The sequence below is a fragment of the Procambarus clarkii genome, chromosome 78 (assembly GCF_040958095.1).
Source record: "Procambarus clarkii isolate CNS0578487 chromosome 78, FALCON_Pclarkii_2.0, whole genome shotgun sequence".
Lineage (NCBI taxonomy): Eukaryota > Metazoa > Arthropoda > Malacostraca > Decapoda > Cambaridae > Procambarus > Procambarus clarkii.
The window spans coordinates 18,165,120-18,185,751 of record NC_091227.1 but is presented as its reverse complement, the minus strand read 5'-3'; the positions used below and the strand labels follow the sequence as shown (position 1 = coordinate 18,185,751).

At 50.0% G+C, this 20,632-nt stretch overlaps 1 protein-coding gene across 5 annotated transcripts in view; it reads right to left on the bottom strand.

The window, feature by feature from the left end:
• The window catches only part of Ddr (discoidin domain-containing receptor 2), a 642,292-nt gene that overhangs the window by 44,394 nt on the left and 577,266 nt on the right, over positions 1-20,632 (bottom strand). For 3 of the 5 annotated variants that reach the window (XM_069314116.1, XM_069314113.1, XM_069314114.1), the window contains exons 6-11: positions 16,299-16,475; positions 15,813-15,940; positions 8,948-9,155; positions 2,721-2,864; positions 2,142-2,356; positions 65-193 (exon numbers count right to left, since the gene is read on the bottom strand). In XM_069314116.1, the coding sequence (XP_069170217.1) occupies positions 65-193; positions 2,142-2,356; positions 2,721-2,864; positions 8,948-9,155; positions 15,813-15,940; positions 16,299-16,475 (1,001 nt within the window). The remainder of the gene's footprint in view (positions 1-64; positions 194-2,141; positions 2,357-2,720; positions 2,865-8,947; positions 9,156-15,812; positions 15,941-16,298; positions 16,476-20,632) is intronic. The other 2 variants (XM_069314117.1, XM_069314118.1) reach the window with 2 other exon arrangements.

The window sequence follows — 20,632 nt, the reverse complement described above, 5'->3', positions numbered from 1 at the left end:
GTGTGTGACGCTACCTGTGACGGGTGTGTGTGACGCTACCTGTGACGGGTGTGTGTGACGCTACCTGTGACGGGTGTATGGGCAGGGTGGCGGTGAAGCGGAAGCCGTTGGTGGTGTGGGCAGCGAGGCGAGGAGACGAACACAGAGAGGAGGACCTAAGCACAGCCGGCGCCGTCAGGAACTTGTGTACCTCCTGCAGGACACACACAGACAGGTCAGCGTCGCCTCCTGGGGCTACAAGCCCTCTTCCCCACCTCCCCCAGGGGAAGAGGGGGGCTGGACTGGGGTCTGTGACACCCCAGGGGACTAGATCGGAGGTCTGTCTCACCCCAGTGGACTAGATTGGAGGTCTGTGTCACCCCAGGGGACTAGATTGGGATCTGTCTCACCCCAGTGGACTAGATTGGAGGTCTGTCTCACCCCAGTGGACTAGATTGGGATCTGTCTCACCCCAGTGGACTAGATTGGAGGTCTGTCTCACCCCAGTGGACTAGATTGGGATCTGTCTCGCCCCAGTGGACTAGAATGGGGTCTGTCACCCCAGTGGACTAGATTGGGGTTTGTGTCACCCCAGGGGGACTGAACAAAACATTCTGCCTCACCCAATCCCCTATTCGTATCTACCACCTAACAGGAATGGGGGATACCCGGTGGGATGGCCACCTTTGCACAGGCAAGAGCAGCACAAGTGCAACACAGTGAGATACAACACACTAGAACTCATCAACCACAAGCAACATTTGCAACTCTACGTGCAGGAAGAACATACCATCGCCACTAGCAGGATTAAGTGCAAAAATAAAGTGGTGTTGAATACGTTATACACGTGGTGGAAGTTGAGATGGGGTGAATTTACATGTGAAAGGTGAGATCAAGCTGATGAGTTGAGAGGAAGGGTGGGACAGGAAGGGGGAGGAGATGGGATGGGATTCCTCCTCTTCCACTGTAAGGAATGAGAGGTGGGAAGGCGGTAGGAGGGGGTAGAGTGGGACAGGAGTTCACTACTAAAAGTCATGATGTAAATGAATAATATGTAATTTTGTTTCTATGGCCACAAATTTATGCATAAATAGCAACAATGAAAGATTCGGTGAGGGGGGGGGGGGGGGGTTATGGGTGGTGGTGATGGTGAGGATGGTGGTGGTGGTGGTGGTGGTGGTGATGGTGATGATGGTGAGGATGGTGGTGATGGTAGAGAGGTCGTGGAGGTCTTTGAAGAATTTATATAAAATACTGTAATATAAGGATGATGAAATATCAAAATACTGGAATATCAGGGTGCTGGGATATCAAGGTGCTGGAATATCAGGATGATGGAAAATATCAGGATGCTGGGTTATCAGGATGCTAGGATATCAGGATGCTGGAATATTAGGATGAATATGAGGCATGCTGGAATACCATATTATATATATATATATGTATATATATATATATATATATATATATATATATATATATATATATATATATATATATATATATATATATATATATATAATATTGTGGAGCCAGTCAAGGTCTGAGGGAAACAGTGAGATGGAGAGAGGAGGCAATTAGGCAGAGACAGTGGGTGAGACAGATAAAATGAGAGACGGAGAGAGTGATAAAGACGGGTGTGAGAGTCAATTCGACGGTCATGCCAGACTTCTCCACTACAAGACGTGTTCAGTCTTAGTGCAACCATCAAGCTGAAGACAAAAGCCATGCATTTTGGTCTTACATGGAACACATCTCGCCTTCAAAACTAATGTACATCTAACATTTTTGCTTGTTCGACAAGTTTATTAATCTATCCACATGGATTATGCAACACTACCCTGTCTATACTCTCTCTCTCTCTCTCTCTCTCTCTCTCTCTCTCTCTCTCTCTCTCTCTCTCTCTCTCTCTCTCTCTCTCTCTCTCTCTCTCTCTCTCTCTCTCTCTCCCCCTACGTGCATCCACAGTCCCCTACTCCTATTATTATACCCTATGCCACGTTTTGCATCCGTCTACCATCCACTATTCTACCTACCATTCTACCCCCCTCCCTCACACATTCACCTAACTCCTCACCCCTCATCTCCCTCACACCCTAAATCTCCCCCCTCACACCCTAAATATCCCTCTCACGGCGCGCGACCAAGAGGTCCAGACCCACCTTGAGGTTGACAATGTCTCTCTTCTCGCCGTAGGTCCCCGTGAAGATGTCGTGGGTGATGGCGCCCGCCTTCTGCCTCCTGGCGCGCCACACGATCAGCAAGATGGCGCTCACCAGCACGATGATGACGGCCACCAGCGCCCCGATCACCAGCGCCACGTACTCTTGGCCCCGCGGCTCCTCCGACACCCCCGTCACCACTGTGGCAGGTATATCTGGGGGTTAGGTTAGGTCAGCACTGGCAGCAGGTATAATAGGGGGTATAATAGGGGGGTATAATAGGGGGGTATAATAGGGGGTATAATAGGGGGGGGTATAATGGGGGGTATAATAGGGGGTACAATGGGGGGTATAATAGGGGGTTATATGTTGGCCATCTCGACAAAGGGGGAAAGACTAGGATTAACTGGCAATTCTTTCCCAAAGTCTGTCGATCCTTCAATTTGGAACAAAATAGGGGACGAGGATTGGGTACAGTGTAGATTAATGGGTAATTGGGTTGATATTTTGCAAGATAATAGGTTTCTTAATGTGAGTATACTCCCAGCTAGGTACACTCAGCCAGGATTGGGTACTTACCCAGGTTGCGGTGAGTCTTATCTCCGAGTGTGTTAGCATCGTCAATGTACCCCGAGGAGGAGTCGTGTTGTGGTGGCCCCGCCGCCGGGTCGGGCGCTGGCTCCTGGGCCCCGGTCTCCACGCTGAAGTTGCCCCGGGCGGGAGCTGTGGGCAGACGGGCCACATCAACTTCTCTTAAATTTAGTGATGATTAACCAACATGGTAATTTAAGACCACACACAAACTATTATATATATAATGTGTGTATGTGTGTGTGTGTGTGTGTGTGTGTGTGTGTGTGTGTGTGTGTGTGTGTGTGTGTGTGTGTGTGTGTGGTATGTAAGCACACATGTATATAAACTTAAAAATATGATCTGTTAGCCCCCAAAAAATGTATTTTGAAAAGTATAATTTTCCGCTCTCAGGGGCCCTCCATCTCACCCCTCACCGAAACTTCTATAGACCGATCCCAAGGAAATACACATGGAGAGGTGTACCCTATTTACCGGTGTATATACACTAAGTTTACACTAGTCATCGACAAAAGTATACTTACTGGTTTATCTGTTACAAAAATAAGACTGAAAACTTCAAGATTAAGTGTGACATTCAGGTTGGACTAAGTCTCGCCGCCCAAGATGGCCATGGCCAGCTGTCGCGGTAACTTCCAGGGATCAAATATTTAGCTGAATAGTCTACTCTCTAATTACTGTGTTGACTGTCATGAGAACCAGTGTTTATATCGACTTGTAGCGGCGGGTGTCGTTGGTGAGCTGGTGGTAATGGCTGGGTGGGAGGGCAGAGTTGTTTTATTATTCAGTCAGTCCTCAGACAGTGCTGGTCCAAGCTGGGACCAGCCCCAACCTGTCCTCAGACAGTGCTGGTCCAAGCTGGGACCAGCCCCATCTTGGCCTCAGACAGTGCTGGTCCAAGCTGGGACCAGCCCCATCTTGGCTTCAGACAGTGCTGGTCCAAGCTGGGACCAGCCCCAACCTGGCCTCAGACAGTGCTGGTCCAAGCTGGGACCAGCCCCATCTTGGCCTCAGACAGTGCTGGTCCAAGCTGGGACCAGCCCCATCTTGGCCTCAGACAGTGCTGGTCCAAGCTGGGACCAGCCCCAACCTGGCCTCAGACAGTGCTGGTCCAAGCTGGGACCAGCCCCAACCTGTCCTCAGACAGTGCTGGTCCAAGCTGGGACCAGCCCCAACCTGGCCTCAGACAGTGCTGGTCCAAGCTGGGACCAGCCCCAACCTGTCCTCAGACAGTGCTGGTCCAAGCTGGGACCAGCCCCAACCTGTCCTCAGACAGTGCTGGTCCAAGCTGGGACCAGCCCCAACCTGGCCTCAGACAGTGCTGGTCCAAGCTGGGACCAGGCCCAACCTGGCCTCAGACAGTGCTGGTCCAAGCTGGGACCAGCCCCAACCTGGCCTCAGACAGTGCTGGTCCAAGCTGGGACCAGCCCCAACCTGGCCTCAGACAGTGCTGGTCCAAGCTGGGGTCGACCCCATAGACGCAAGTCACCAATTTTAACGTACTGTGTAATTAAAAGTGGTATTTTTCATATTTAAATTATTATTTATTAGAACTTAGTTATTCTAAACGCCTAACCTAATTTAGGCCTATGTTGGTAATTATTCATACGTACGTGAAGTATTTAGAGGCGCGGTTTGAATAGCGGTCATTAGAGACGACTTAAGAAATACTCAACAATCATCAGTTGAGAGCCGCGTGTCAAGTGGGGTTTCATTCATAAACAGCTGGTATGGCGGCTGGATTAACGAACCTATCGCCTTTGTTGATGAAGACCGACTAAAAAAGACTAGGAAGGAACTAGCAGGGAACAGACTGGAGTCACTAAATTACAGACCCGTGCCTCTAACAAGTATTCCAGGTAAAATGCTGAAGAAATTAGTGAGGCTGAGAATGTCAGAGCATCTGGCAAGGACCAACTTTAATGAAAGGTCAGCAGGGATTTATAAAGGGAAACCCGTACTTGATAAACTTGGAGTTTATGACAGGAAAAAGATGACTGAGCAGACTATTCCCTAGACGGGGCAAGAAACAATTGACACTTTCACCCATGAAAGACCGCTGTAGGAGAGAGAGAGAGAGAGAGAGAGAGAGAGAGAGAGAGAGAGAGAGAAAGAGAGAGAGAGAGAGAGGGGGGGGGGAGGGAGGCTGGTGGAGGTAACTGGGAAAGTTGCGACCTGGGTAAGGGAGTACCTGAAGGGTAGAAAGCAGAGTCACAGTGATAGAGGCTTCGAGCTTAAAAAATGTAACAAATGGGGTCTCACAAGGTTCAGTCCTGGAACCACTACGTTCCTAATTTATGTGGGCGACCTACCAGAGAGGTAGGACATACATTCACTGTTTACACACGACACAACGCTGACGAGGAATATAAAAACAGGAGACTTCAAAAACATGAACTTACAGAAACTTAAACAACAGAATCAAGCAAATAAATGGAGTTTGAAGTTCAATCCCAATAAGTGTAAGGTAGTGAAGACAGAAAAGCAGAAAAGGATACCAGGAGATATGCACACCATACGGGGGAAGGCAACTACAGGAATCTGAAAGACAGGTCTGAGAGCGCGCACAGTTCCAACGCTCACACAGAAGACACACACAAACAGGGTATCATCAGCAGCACAAGGAACGCTGCCAAATATAAGAACTTTGTTTGGAATCGCCTTCAAGACCATCGTCACAATATATGTTAGACCAATACTGGAATATGCAGCCCCGGCATGGAACCCGCACCTTGCGAGCAATATAGGAAAAGTGCAGAGTTACAACAAGATTGGTACTAGAGCTAAGAGGGTTAAGCTATGAGGACAGGCTAATGAAACTAGATCTCTCAACTCCAGAGGACGGAAGAAACGGGGGACAGTCACAATGTACAAAATACTAAAGGGAATATACAAGATGGACAAGAACCACCACTTTAAACTGGGAGGAAGTAGGCCAGGACACAGGCGCGAGCTGGAGACACAAATGTGTCGCCTTGAGGTGCTTCTTCCTTGAGGTGCTTCCGGGGCTTAGCGTCCCCGCGGCCCGGTCGTCGATCAGGCCATTCCAGTCGAAGGAATGTAAGGAAATACTCGCACCTTATACCGGTGGTCAACAGGTGGAATATACAGGAAGAAGTTGTCGTGGAAGCCGCCTCCATCCACAACTTTAAATGCAGATCCGACAAGTGATTCGATTATTAGGATCATAAAATAAAAATGCAACAGATAAAAGAATGCTATTAGGCGTGGTATAAAGATCTAGATCTCAACCCCCCCCCCCCCACCACCATTGACATTGATAAGGATGTACCACAACCACCACCTGCACCACTACCACCAACATAACCCTCCCCCCCCCAAACAACCATCATCTCTCTGATTACCCTCACATTCCAACCACCACCACAACCACCAACCATCATTGCTATCAACCGCTAACCAACGAGCCACCCCCCCACCCCCCCCGTGGTAATCCTAGACTCATCTACCCAGCACGCCCCTAACAACCACCTCTACTTGCACCTAAAAAGAGCATCCCATCTGAAATTATAAGTCGTTGTAGACGTAGCGGCACTTGGCACTGTTCCCGGCACTGGAGACAGGAGGAAGAGGGCCATTCCAGTTTTACGACGCTCGTAGGAATGGTGCCCTCAGGGAATCCAGGGCGCGAAATTAGGCAGCGTTGACTTAATTCAGCTTGCTTGTGACGGAGAGTGAGGGGGGGGTAGAAAGGGGGGGGCGGGTAGAGAGGAGTGGGATAGAGAGGGGGATAGAAAGGGGGGCGGGTAGAGAGGCGGGGGGTTAGAAAGGGGGGCGGGTAGAGATGGGGGTAGAGTGAGAGTGAGAGAGAGAGAGAGAGAGAGAGAGAGAGAGAGAGAGAGAGAGAGAGAGAGAGAGAGAGAGAGAGAGAGAGAGAGAGGGGCACCGGTCGCTCATCATTTCCTTATAAAGTTATTCACTTCAGACTGCTCGTAAAATGACAAACTCCAGACTTGTGAGAGCGCAGGAAGGGGGAGGTGGGGGGATGGGGAGGGGGGAGAGAAGGGAGGGGGGGAGTGAGAACAGGGGAGGGAGTGAGGGGGAGTTGAGAAAAGATAAGGGGAGGGAATGAGGGAGGGGGAGGGAGTAAAGGGAAAGAGAAGTAGAAAATGTAAATAAATGAGAATGGAAGAGTTAATGGAAGGATGATATATTGAAGACACACACACACACACACACACACACACACACACACACACACACACACACACACACACACACACACACACACACACACACACACACACAAGAACTCAACCTAGACAGGAGGAAGTATTAAACCAACAACAAAGACTTGTGCCCAAACGTGAAGCACTCCTCCACTAAGGAATATTGCCATAAAGAGTGGACACAGAACCTGGATAATGACTACCTACTCTAATTACATAGATATAATGAAGACAATGAAGTCAAACATATCCTCAGCGGGAACAATGAAGGCAGGATCTGGGGCCAGATTCACGAAAGCAGTTACGCAAGCACTTACGAACGTGTACATCTTTCCTCAATCTTTGACGGCTTTGGTTACATTTATTAAACAGTTTACAAGCATGAAAACTTGCCAATCAACTGTTGTTATTGTTATAAACAGCCTCCTGGTGCTTCAGAGCTCATTAACTGTTAAATAATTGTAAACAAAGCCGCCAAAGATTGAGAAAAGATGGACAGGTTCGTAAGTGGTTTCGTGAATCTGGCCCCTGGAAATCTTGGCAAGCAACACCCTAAAATATACTGTTACAGGAAACGGGTGAGATACCAGACAGCTGGAAAACAGCCAATTCTATTATTATACAAATTTATTAGAGGAATCCCTGAACTACTGATCAGTTAGTCTGACATGATTATCCTCTAAAATGATAAAAGGAACGTAGATGGAATTACTCAGAATAACCAAATTTTTTTTAGAATTACCTGAATACAGGAGTTATCATACAGTCCCAATATTGGTAACTAATGTGGAATCTGATTAAATATTCATGTTATAACGACAAACAAGACTCAAACAGGCGGTGGGCGACGTCATTCCAAGTGGCCGATGCGTTCAGATCGTCGACTGAACGCATCGACGACTCAACAGAACCCGGAAACAAACTTCTATTCCACTTGACGCTAAGGCCCACTTTCCCACCGCCCTGATCCCCCACACTACACCATACTGTAGAAGAGGGAGGGAAACAGAGAGCTAAACCACAGCGGTAATACGTGTGGGATGGAGAGGGAAGGGGGAAGGAGAGGGAAGGGAGGGGGGGGAAGGAATGGGAGGGGTAAGAGAGCACTTGTAGACTCTGTGGGAGGGGTAAATACACAAGACAAAATGGCTAATGCCAGGTCTCCAGATTTCCAGGTTTTGAGAGTTTTAAACCAAAAAAGAGACAGAGTGTAGGGTGAGAGTGTAGGGTGAGAGTGTAGGGTGAGAGTGTAGGGTGAGAGTGTAGGGTGAGAGTGTAGGGTGAGAGTGGAGGGTGAGAGTGGAGGGTGAGAGTGGAGGGTGGGAGTGGAGGGTGAGAGTGGAGGGCGAGAGTGGAGGGCGAGAGTGGAGGGTGAGAGTGTAGGGTGAGAGTGTAGGGTGAGAGTGTAGGGTGAGAGTGTAGGGTGAGAGTGGAGGGTGAGAGTGGAGGGTGAGAGTGGAGGGTGAGAGTGTAGGGTGAGAGTGGAGGGTGAGAGTGTAGGGTGAGAGTGGAGGGTGAGAGTGGAGGGTGAGAGTGGGTTTAGCGTAATGAAACAAGACAGGTTGCAGCCAGCATCTCCTACCTGTCGCTCCTCCCACTTCTGTACTAGATATATCTAAGAGGTCCTGGGATAAGGCTTGGTTGTTAGTGTGGGAGAGAGGGAGAGGGAGAGGGAGAGGAACAACACAAAAGACAACATTGTGTCACATTTTACACTTGAGCAACAATGCGAGATGCACTAAAGTCCTCTCCCCAGCAACTTAATCCTCACAGATGAGGATCAGCCAGTATAGGTGACTCCTCTCACCACTCCTCACTGTTCCTCTGCATGAGGCGGGAATCTGGTCTCTACCCCTCACTCCTTTTCCTCGTGGAGTGAGAGATCCTTCCCCCTCCAATCCCCTCTAACCTTCCTCTCACCGCTACCTCCTTCCCTACCCTCCCCCAAACCCCCATTAACATACCCTAACCCCCTCCTCTCCTACCCTACCCTCACTACCCCACCAGGTGCCCTCGGGTACTCACTGGAGACGAAGAAGACCTCTGAGAGGAGGATCCAGCGAGCCTGGAAGTAGAGCTGGAGCTTGACGAACTTGGCCACCCGGTGATGGAGTTTGATGGTGACGTTGCGGGCGTACTCGGAGACCGTGTCCTGCATGTACTGGTACTCCTCCGCCCGCGGGCTGTAGTACTTCCCGCCCACGCTGAACTGCACCCGCCCACGCGAGAATACCTGGGCGTGGGAAGATGGGAGCACAGGTGAGATGGGCGTGTTCTGGGAGGGAGGGAGAGAGGGATGGCGTGTATTCTGGGTGGGAGGGAGGGAGGGCAGATGTGAATGGAGGGACAGCCTGCACGGAGGGAGATATACAGGTAGCACGTAAGTAATTAACACAGTTGCCAAAGACTGTGGCATCACACTCCACCTGTATGATCAGAGAAAGTAATTGTTTAATCATCATATAATGCTGAGGTTGGTCTTGTGTCTGTGTGATTGATATAACTTATAGAGAAGGAAGGAGGCGAGTCCTGCTCCCTCGTGTTCCCCACATATCTCTGTTCGATACCTCTTACTATCCACTACAGAGTTTTTTATCCAGGCACGTAAACAGTCCCCAAGGCCTCTTCCAATCACGTGTGATCCCATTTCCGTATCGAAATAAAGATCATTATATTACACCTGCTCCAATTAAAGTCGCTTTTTTCAGAAGTCTGGTGGGAACGGTCTGAACATCAGAGCAACACTGTCGGGACGTTGGTGATCTTACTGCTATGTACAAACCCAACATCCTCAAAGTTCCGCACCTGGCCCAACTCCGTGGACTACCAGTAGTTGCCACCCATAGCACTAGGCTCTCAACCTTCAACAGTCTCATGCTGGAAGTGCCATTCTCAAGAACATCACTCCATCAGCGATCATACACTCCGAGGCTGACTCGCATCTGGAACTTGTTGGCCCAACAGATTAATACACGGGAGATCAGGTCACCTGATCACATGAAGGCTCTGGCACACAGTTGTCTACAGCCTCATCCTCTTATATGATTGTTACCTAATGTTGTTAATGAATAAGGTGTATTAATATTGATGCATATAAGATGCGCATGAAATAAATAGGTCTTTATATAGGATTAGGTTTCAATTGAGGTGAGGTTGGATTACATCTTTTACTTGTAGTGTCGCCAGGTACGTCAGTTGACGTCATTTATGAACACTAGTCTTAGTTAACAAAATACAACAGTACAAAAAAGACTGGCACAGAGAGAGAGAAAGAGAGCGAGAGAGAGAGGAAGAAAGAGGAGAGGGACGGATGGAGATGGGAAGAAGAGAGAGAGAGGGGGGGGAGAGTATTTGTGTTGGTGCTCATGTCGTTATGGTTACCGGAAGCAGCAGCACGCGCACATGCACGCACACACGCACGCACGCACACTTATGTACATATCTACACACACACCTACACATATCCCTGCATCCGTTACCACAACTACCACTGTCATTATCACCACCAGTACCACCACAACCACCACCACAGTCACCACCACAGCCACAGCCACCACCACCACAAGGAAGAGCATCACGCCGCCTCCCTCCCTGCTACAGGTCAGCCAGACTCAGCAGGGAGACGGGCAGCTAAGGTGATGGACATGACAATTATAACCTGTGGCACCCGAGTCCTGGAGAGCAACCTAATTACTTCTGGGTGCACGAGAGAGAGAGAGAGAGAGAGAGAGAGAGAGAGAGAGAGAGACAGAGACAGAGAGACAGAGAGAGAGACAGAGAGAGAGACAGAGAGAGAGAGACAGAGAGACAGAGAGAGAGACAGAGAGAGAGACAGAGAGAGAGACAGAGAGAGAGACAGAGAGACAGACAGAGAGACAGAGAGACACAGAGAGACACAGAGAGACACAGAGAGACACAGAGAGACAGAGAGAGACAGAGAGAGACAGAGAGAGACAGAGAGAGACACAGAGAGAGAGACAGAGAGAGAGAGACAGAGAGAGAGAGACAGAGAGAGAGAGACAGAGAGAGAGAGACAGAGAGAGACAGAGAGAGACAGAGAGAGAGAGACAGAGAGAGAGAGACAGAGAGAGAGAGACAGAGAGAGAGACAGAGACAGAGACAGAGAGACAGAGACAGAGACAGAGACAGAGACAGACAGAGAGAGACAGAGACAGACAGAGAGAGACAGAGACAGAGACAGACAGAGAGAGACAGAGACAGACAGAGAGAGACAGAGACAGAGACAGACAGAGAGAGACAGAGACAGAGAGACAGAGACAGAGACAGACAGAGAGAGACAGACAGAGACAGACAGAGACAGACAGAGACAGAGACAGACAGACAGAGACAGACAGCGATACACCTATACATCCAGAATCGAAAATACATGTGAACGTTCTTGAGCCATGAGCCTGCAACAGCCTACAACAGCCTGCAACAGCCTGCAACAGCCTACAACAGCCTACAACAGCCTGCAGCATGCTACCAGAGACATACAAGGTGGTGACAGATCCAATTCAATATCGAGTTGGTCCGCTGCTCCCACCAACTCTGGGTCCAGTCTCTCCTCCTCCGTCTACAGCTGCTGCAACTGTCAATCACACGGCAACTGCAATATTGACTGCTCAAAACACTCGCAGTTTGGAGCCAACTGCTAGAAGGACTGAACTGGCACAGACACAGTACTGTACTCGCCATCAGAGTCAAGCTTGTCAAGCTCATCAGCAACTAGAGCAAGGTCCACAGCAATGACAACAAGGTCCACAGCTACAACTGAATGAGCAACAAGGCGCAGGCGGTGAAAAAGAGACAGTCCCTTGCCTGACCAGTTGGCGGGGAAGGGGGGTGTAGCCACGGCTGCCGTGGGTACAATGTACGTGTCAGCTACCCAGCCACCCATACCCCAGCAGGCCACCCATACCCAAGGTTTGGGAGTTATTTTCTGCCTTACACGAGACAACAGATCTGTGTACCATTAGCCATTCACAGCCTGGAGGGCAGCCACCCCTCCCACACCTGCCTACACACACACACACACACCTGCAAGCGAGAGAAGCCAGTTCATTAGCATAATGTGTCAACATCATTACCACTGTTGGTGATCTGTCGCCCAGTCTCGTCAACACTGACAGTCCTGGTGTGGCTGTTGTGCTGGAAAAGTTTCCAGACGACACGACTCCTGAGACCTTTGCTAAGGTGGCTGGCCACACCTTATGGCTGCGTCCTAACGCGCGCGAAGGAGTTCTCTATTTCAGAAAATATGTGCATCCTCATCTGTCTTGACAGTGGCGTACATGATAATTTGGAGATGTATTTTGAAAATTATGCTTGAATCCTGGAATCAATGATTGATCCTTAGTCAATTTCCTCATAGTCAATCTCCAACAAGGTTGCAACTTCCTTTTAATGCAACATGGCATGATTTATGTAGAGGACCTCAAGCAGAATGTCATACCTTGCGACACTGATGAACTCTCTCGTTTTTTAACCTGGAAAAAAATTATCTTCGCCGCTCCTGCTACAGGTTCTCCCCTTGATCAAGACTGACGTATCCGGCGGCAGAGGTCACTATAGGCCCCTGTTACCTAGCAGTAAAATAGGTACCTGGTTGTTAGTCAGCTGTCACGGGCTGCTTCCTGGGGGTGGAGGCCTGGTCGAGGACTGGGCCGCGGGGACACTAAAGCCCCGAAATCATCTCAAGATAACCTCAAGATAGGTCCATGGGATATACTGGCTCACCAGAATGCCTTCACTGTGCTATCCTGACGGCACAGTGTCACACCACTACCTGTGAACTGTGATATGACACTGAGGATGTTGACGAGGCGCGGGGTAACAAGTGTCGTGAGAGGAGACAAGTGAGTACCTCACCTCACCTTTAACCTCATGTTCACAAGGGGTTTTATACGTACCTCATTATAATTTTAATGTCATTTCAGAATATTAAATTCTTGGGTGTTGATGAGATGTTTTCTATATGTACAGTTTTACCGACTTTTAACAGTTGGTTGTATGAATGACCGAGTTGTTCAGAAGCTCTGGATAATCTCTTGTCTTAACTATTATTTTATTGATACTAATGGACACAGATCATACATGGTGTCACCCGACACCACTAACTCTCACCCGACACCACTAACTCTCACCCGACACCACTAACTCTCACCCGACACCACTAACTCACACCAGACACCCCTAACTCTCACCCGACACCACTAACTCTCACCCGACACCACTAACTCTCACCCGACACCACTAACTCTCACCCGACACCACTAACTCACACCAGACACCCCTAACTCTCACCCGACACCACTAACTCTCACCCGACACCACTAACTCTCACCCGACACCACTAACTCACACCCGACACCACTAACTCTCACCCGACACCACTAACTCACACCAGACACCCCTAACTCTCACCCGACACCACTAACTCTCACCCGACACCACTAACTCACACCAGACACCCCTAACTCTCACCCGACACCACTAACTCTCACCCGACACCACTAACTCTCACCCGACACCACTAACTCTCACCCGACACCACTAACTCTCACCCGACACCACTAACTCTCACCCGACACCACTAACTCACACCAGACACCCCTAACTCTCACCCGACACCACTAACTCTCACCCGACACCACTAACTCACACCAGACACCCCTAACTCTCACCCGACACCACTAACTCACACCCGACACCACTAACTCTCACCCGACACCACTAACTCTCACCCGACACCACTAACTCACACCAGACACCCCTAACTCTCACCCGACACCACTAACTCTCACCCGACACCACTAACTCTCACCCGACACCACTAACTCTCACCCGACACCACTAACTCTCACCCGACACCACTAACTCACACCAGACACCACTAACTCACACCCGACACCACTAACTCTCACCCGACACCACTAACTCACACCAGACACCCCTAACTCTCACCCGACACCACTAACTCTCACCCGACACCACTAACTCTCACCCGACACCACTAACTCTCACCCGACACCACTAACTCTCACCCGACACCACTAACTCTCACCCGACACCACTAACTCACACCCGACACCACTAACTCTCACCCGACACCACTAACTCTCACCCGACACCACTAACTCTCACCCGACACCACTAACTCTCACCCGACACCACTAACTCTCACCCGACACCACTAACTCTCACCCGACACCACTAACTCTCACCCGACACCACTAACTCTCACCCGACACCACTAACTCTCACCCGACACCACTAACTCACACCAGACACCCCTAACTCACACCCGACACCACTAACTCACACCAGACACCACTAACTCACACCAGACACCCCTAACTCACACCAGACACCCCTAACTCACACCAGACACCCCTAACTCCCACCAGACACCCCTAACTCCCACCAGACACCCCTAACTCACACCAGACACCCCTAACTCACACCAGACACCCCTAACTCACACCCGACACCACTAACTCACACCAGACACCCCTAACTCACACCCGACACCACTAACTCACACCAGACACCACTAACTCACACCAGACACCACTAACTCACACCAGACACCACTAACTCACACCAGACACCACTAACTCACACCAGACACCCCTAACTTACACCAGACACCCCTAACTCACACCCGACACCACTAACTCACACCAGACACCCCTAACTCACACCCGACACCACTAACTCACACCAGACACCCCTAACTCACACCAGACACCCCTAACTCACACCAGACACCCCTAACTCACACCAGACACCCCTAACTCACACCAGACAACCCTAACTCACACCAGACACCGCTAACTCACACCAGACACCGCTAACTCACACCAGACACCGCTAACTCACACCAGACACCCCTAACTCACACCAGACACCACTAACTCACACCAGACACCCCTAACTCACACCAGACACCCCTAACTCACACCAGACACCGCTAACTCACACCAGACACCGCTAACTCACACCAGACACCACTAACTCACACCAGACACCGCTAACTCACACCAGACACCGCTAACTCACACCAGACACCCCTAACTCACACCAGACACCCCTAACTCACACCAGACACCCCTAACTCACACCAGACACCCCTAACTCACACCAGACACCCCTAACTCACACCAGACACCCCTAACTCACACCAGACACCCCTAACTCACACCAGACACCACTAACTCACACCAGACACCCCTAACTCACACCAGACACCCCTAACTCACACCAGACAACCCTAACTCACACCAGACACCCCTAACTCACACCAGACAACCCTAACTCACACCAGACACCGCTAACTCACACCAGACACCGCTAACTCACACCAGACACCCCTAACTCACACCAGACACCACTAACTCACACCAGACACCCCTAACTCACACCAGACACCCCTAACTCACACCAGACACCCCTAACTCACACCAGACACCCCTAACTCACACCAGACACCCCTAACTCACACCAGACACCCCTAACTCACACCAGACACCACTAACTCACACCAGACACCCCTAACTCACACCAGACACCCCTAACTCACACCAGACAACCCTAACTCACACCAGACACCGCTAACTCACACCAGACACCGCTAACTCACACCAGACACCACTAACTCACACCAGACACCGCTAACTCACACCAGACACCGCTAACTCACACCAGACACCGCTAACTCACACCAGACACCACTAACTCACACCAGACACCACTAACAAGTACAGACCCGAGTGTCCCTGACCACTGGAGCAGTGCTCACACAAGATTCGCGTGACCTCTGACCTCTGCTAGGTCACTAGTGGCAGCATAGCACCCTGAAGGCCAACTAGTGTGATGTGCCACTTACCTGCACATCCTTGGTGTGCATGTTGTTGGTGAAGATGTGCAGCGTTGAGAAGTTCCTGACGGAGTTGAACTCGAAGCTGATCTCCAGCGGCGATTGAGAGTCGTTCCTCCAGCCCACCCACTCGTACCCTGGGGCACACGACAGGTAGGTGTCAACACATCAGTATGCAAATGAGCCTCGCTTGGAGGATACAGGACTTGATACATATATTGCAATTACAGTGGCATCAGTAATTATATTCAACGTTATTGTGTAGTTTGGTACTTTGTCACATTCAAACAATGCAAAGGTGTCTCCCTTCCCCTTCTACACCTTTGTCTCACCTGTTCTCCCTACCTCACCTCTCTCCCTCCCTCCCTCACCTCTCTCCCTACCTCCCTCACCTCTCTCCCTCCCTCCCTCACCTCTCTCCCTCCCTCCCTCACCTCTCTCCCTCCCTCCCTCCCTCCCTCACCTCTCTCCCTCCCTCACCCCTCCCTCCCTCACCTTTGCCGTGGCCAATATCGGTGCGGAAGTTGTGGTCTCCGACGATGCCGTCGTGCAACTGGCCGAGGCCCCCGTAGAGGAAGCCCTCAGTGGTGGTGCCGTCGTAGCTCAGGTCCAGCAGCTCAACCTCTACCCCGCGGTCCTGTCCTTGTGGCATGGAGTACGACACCAGACCGTCTGTCAGGGAGACACAAGGGTTAGTATGGCGGAGGAAGGGGAAGACCGGAGTAGGTGAGGGTGTGGACACAGAGGGGACAAGGGAGGGGGTGGGGACACAGGGGGACAAGGGAGGGGGTGGGGACACAGGGGGACAAGGGAGGGGGAAGACAGTGGTTAATAGGAATGAGGAAATGAAAGGTTGGGGGTTTTAATACGTGTGAGGGAGGCAGAAAATGGGATTTAAAGAATTTCAAGACATCAATCCCGTCTTCAGGGAGAGGAGAGAGTGTGTGTGTACTCACCAAACTTCACTCGCCTGGTTGAGCTCTGGCTCTATAGACCCGCCTCTCACCTGTCAACCAACTGGTTTTTTATTGTTGAGCTTCGAGGAGCTAAAGATATATAAATATAATTCATATGTAGGTAAAGATTATTGATCTGCTGGTGACGTAGTAATATTTTCAGTGTATCACCTTTGACCTGTACAATTTGGTGGTTGAAAGTGACTATATTTGTCCATGTGGGGACCGTTTTTCACAGACTACTGACTTTGTCAGTCCTTATAGGGACTTTGTCAGTCCTTATAGGGACTTTGTCAGTCCTTATAGTTAGGACTTAGACTAAGTCCTTATAGTTAGGACTTAAGGACTTAGGATTTATTGAGGGCATGGTGGAGAGAGAGTTCCTAGGGACTGGGACTTAGGACTTATTGAGGGCATGGTGGAGAGAGCCCCCAGGGACTTTGCAGTTTGTTAAGGTGTAGTGACTTAAGTTGCTCAGTACTATAAACTTTAACGTTGCGGTGTCTAGAAAGTCTGATATTGACAGTCCTTATATAGGGACTTTAAAGTTGGATGTCACCTTGAGTACAACCTAACCACGTCAACTTAGATGCACTGCTGACAAGTGTACCAATGTTCCTAAGTTTTAGGAAAACTTAAGCTCATGACTAGATTAACTTTACAGCATCTAGTAAATCTAGTGCACTAGTGTTGTTGAGTTCCGTGTACCTTAAGTTTGATCTGTGTACCGTAGCAGCATCTAGCGTCAGTGACAAGTGCCTATGTTGATTAAACTTTAATATTTGTAAGTAATATTTGTAAATAGAGTCCAAATACTGTCCCAGAGTACAAATATACTTATGAGAGTATAAGTCACCCATCTAAAGTGGTGCTTCGTTTACCGTAGACTTTCTGTAACCCTTGACTTTGTGAATTAAGTTGTGATTAAACTTGGGGGCAGAAGTGCCTGATATGGAGAAGGGAGAGTGTACACCACTAACCCCCCCCTCTCCCACCACATCCCCTTTCCCATCAGATCTCCCTTCCCTTCCCATCCCCCCCCCTGCCTCACGGCGCTCTCATCCGGACAAATTAAAGCCAGCCTGGAACAGAAGTGAACATCAAATCGGACAGATAAAACCATGAGAGGGGGGGGGGGTATCCCCGGGCATGTTCGGATAAGCGAGGTTGAGAGCGTCGCAATGATCACACTGTAATTAAGTCAACGTTTATGCCCCCTGGTGGTCATTGTACGAGAGGTCAGAGGTCGCCGGCCACCATACGGAGAGTATTTTGGGGGGAGTTTTCAGGGCAGAGGAAATGTCAGTATATGTAAATTTCTGGGCTGTCGAGGGTGCTTTGGTAGTGGCATTGTGCAGGCAGACAGGGGAGGGTTAGGCAGGCAGGCAGGGGTTAGGCAGGCAGGAAGGCAGGCAGACAGGCAGGCAGGCAGGCAGGCACACAGGCAGGGGAGGGATAGGCAGGCAGGGAGGCAGGCAGGGAGGCAGGCAAGGAGACAGGCAGGCAGGCAGGCAGGTAGGCACACAGGCAGGGGAGGGATAGGCAGGCAGAGAGGCAGGCAGGGAGGCAGGCAAGGAGACAGGCAGGCAGGCAGGCAGGCAGACAGGCAGGCAGGCAGGCAGGCAGGTAGGCAGGTAGGCAGGTAGGCAGGCAGGCAAGGAGACAGGCAGGCAGGCAGGCAGGCAGGCAGGCAGGCAGGCAGGCAGGTAGGCAGGTAGGCAGGTAGGCAGGTAGGCAGGAAGGCAGGCAGGCAGGTAGGCAGGGGTCAGGCAGGCAGGCAGACAGGCAGGCAGGCAGGCATGGAGGGGAAGGGTTAGGCAGGCATGGAGGGGAAGGGTTAGGCAGGCATGGAGGGGAAGGGTTAGGCAGGCATGGAGGGGAAGGGTTAGGCAGGCATGGAGGGGAAGGGTTAGGCAGGCATGGAGGGGAAGGGTTAGGCAGGCATGGAGGGGAAGGGTTAGGCAGGCATGGAGGGGAAGGGTTAGGCAGGCATGGAGGCAGGTCAGACCACACCATACCAGGCCAGGCCAAATAACGTGGGGCCTCAGTAAACAAAATATCACACAAACCAACTACACAAAAATCCAAGAAAATGCAAGGTGAAAGGGCCCCCATAAGCCTATCCCTGGAGGAATATGTAAACTGAGTAACACCAGCGAGGTGTGCGATGCTGACACGTACATTCCTCTATACTCCAAGAGCCAGCTGGGAGCTGAAACCTATCTATGCTTCGTCAGTACTAGAATATGTAGCCATAATGTGGGATTCCCATTTGTAAAACACACACACACACACACACACACACAGTTCACACAGTAGTTAGTAAAACAGTTAAATGACAGTTGAGAGGCGGGCCGAAAGAGCAAAGCTCAACCCCCGCAAGCACAACTAAGTGAGTACACGCACGCACAATAGGCCGCCATATTGGAACACACACATATAACCTTCCTGGCCGCCATATTGAAACACTTGCGAAGTTTCCTTGACTACCACACTCAAACGTTTCACCTGTCCTCTCTGGCCGCCATGTTTCAACATTTACATCCACAAGCGGCAAAGGGCCACTAAATTACTACTGATACCTCCCCCTCCCTCCCTGCTCCCCCCCCTTGCAGCTGTTGGCACCGCGGCCTGCAATGTTGCACACCATATGTTTCCAAGGTGTGGGATGCTGGTGTACGTTGACCGTGTCTGTCCCTCTGTGTGCTCTGATGCCTCGGTGGTACAGCATTCAACGTTCGTGTAGTTCAGTGTTCGTGTACATCAACATTCGTGTACACAGTCTACAAACTAGGAGCTGTTAATGTACATTAGATCATCTTAAATCCTGGGAATATAAAATTATTGATTTATAAATCAAAATAGAATTTATTCATATTAGGAGGAAGCAAGCGTATATGGCAAGTTTATGAGGAATATATAAATGCGGTATATTTATATTAGGGTAAAGGTGGAGCCATCTATTGGCTGGCTGGTCAGTTGACTTGTCGAACAAAGGCGAGGCAGGCTGGTAATTACTCCTCCCTGATGGAACTATGTCCTGGAGCGACCAGACTGTGTTGGATAGCCCCATAATAGAATTTGCTTGTTTCACCAGATTCCTAGAATGGTTACCCCCACTCTATATCATTTTACGTGATATACCCCTTACCTTTACATACCTTTACCCTAATATACCCTTTAATTTTCCCTTTTAACCCTCCCCCCCCCCCCCACCATCACCTCAACGCGTTCTTAAATTCAGTGTAGTGGACGAGACTAAGTGAACTCTGGGTGGTGAACTCCGTAGAGTTATCAATGCTTCCCCTTGGCCCAAAATTGAAGTTGAATTAGACCTAGGTAACCCCATCTATTGTCAAGACTATATTATTCCAAACTTTCGGGTCTAACAGGATAAACATTACTGACTACCAAAGGCCTGAAAGCACTAGTATAAAAAATCTGATTTGTTCAGATCCGAAACCTATGTATATGGGCAGCACAAAACGTGGACCAGACTGTGCGACACAGTGGTTGCCAGGATCAGGTTGGGTTACCTGTGGCAGGTGGCTACCGTTACCTGTGGCAGTCCAGTACACCAGCTGAGAGACAGACAGACAGACAGACAGACAGACAGACAGACACACACACACACAACTAGGTGAGTACAACTAGGTGAGTACACACACACACACACACACACAGACAGACACACAGACAGACAGACACACACACACACACACACACACACACACACACACACACACACACACACACACACACACACACAGACACACAGACAGACAGACACACAGACACACACACACACACACACACACACACACACACACACACACACACACACACACACACACACACACACACACACACACA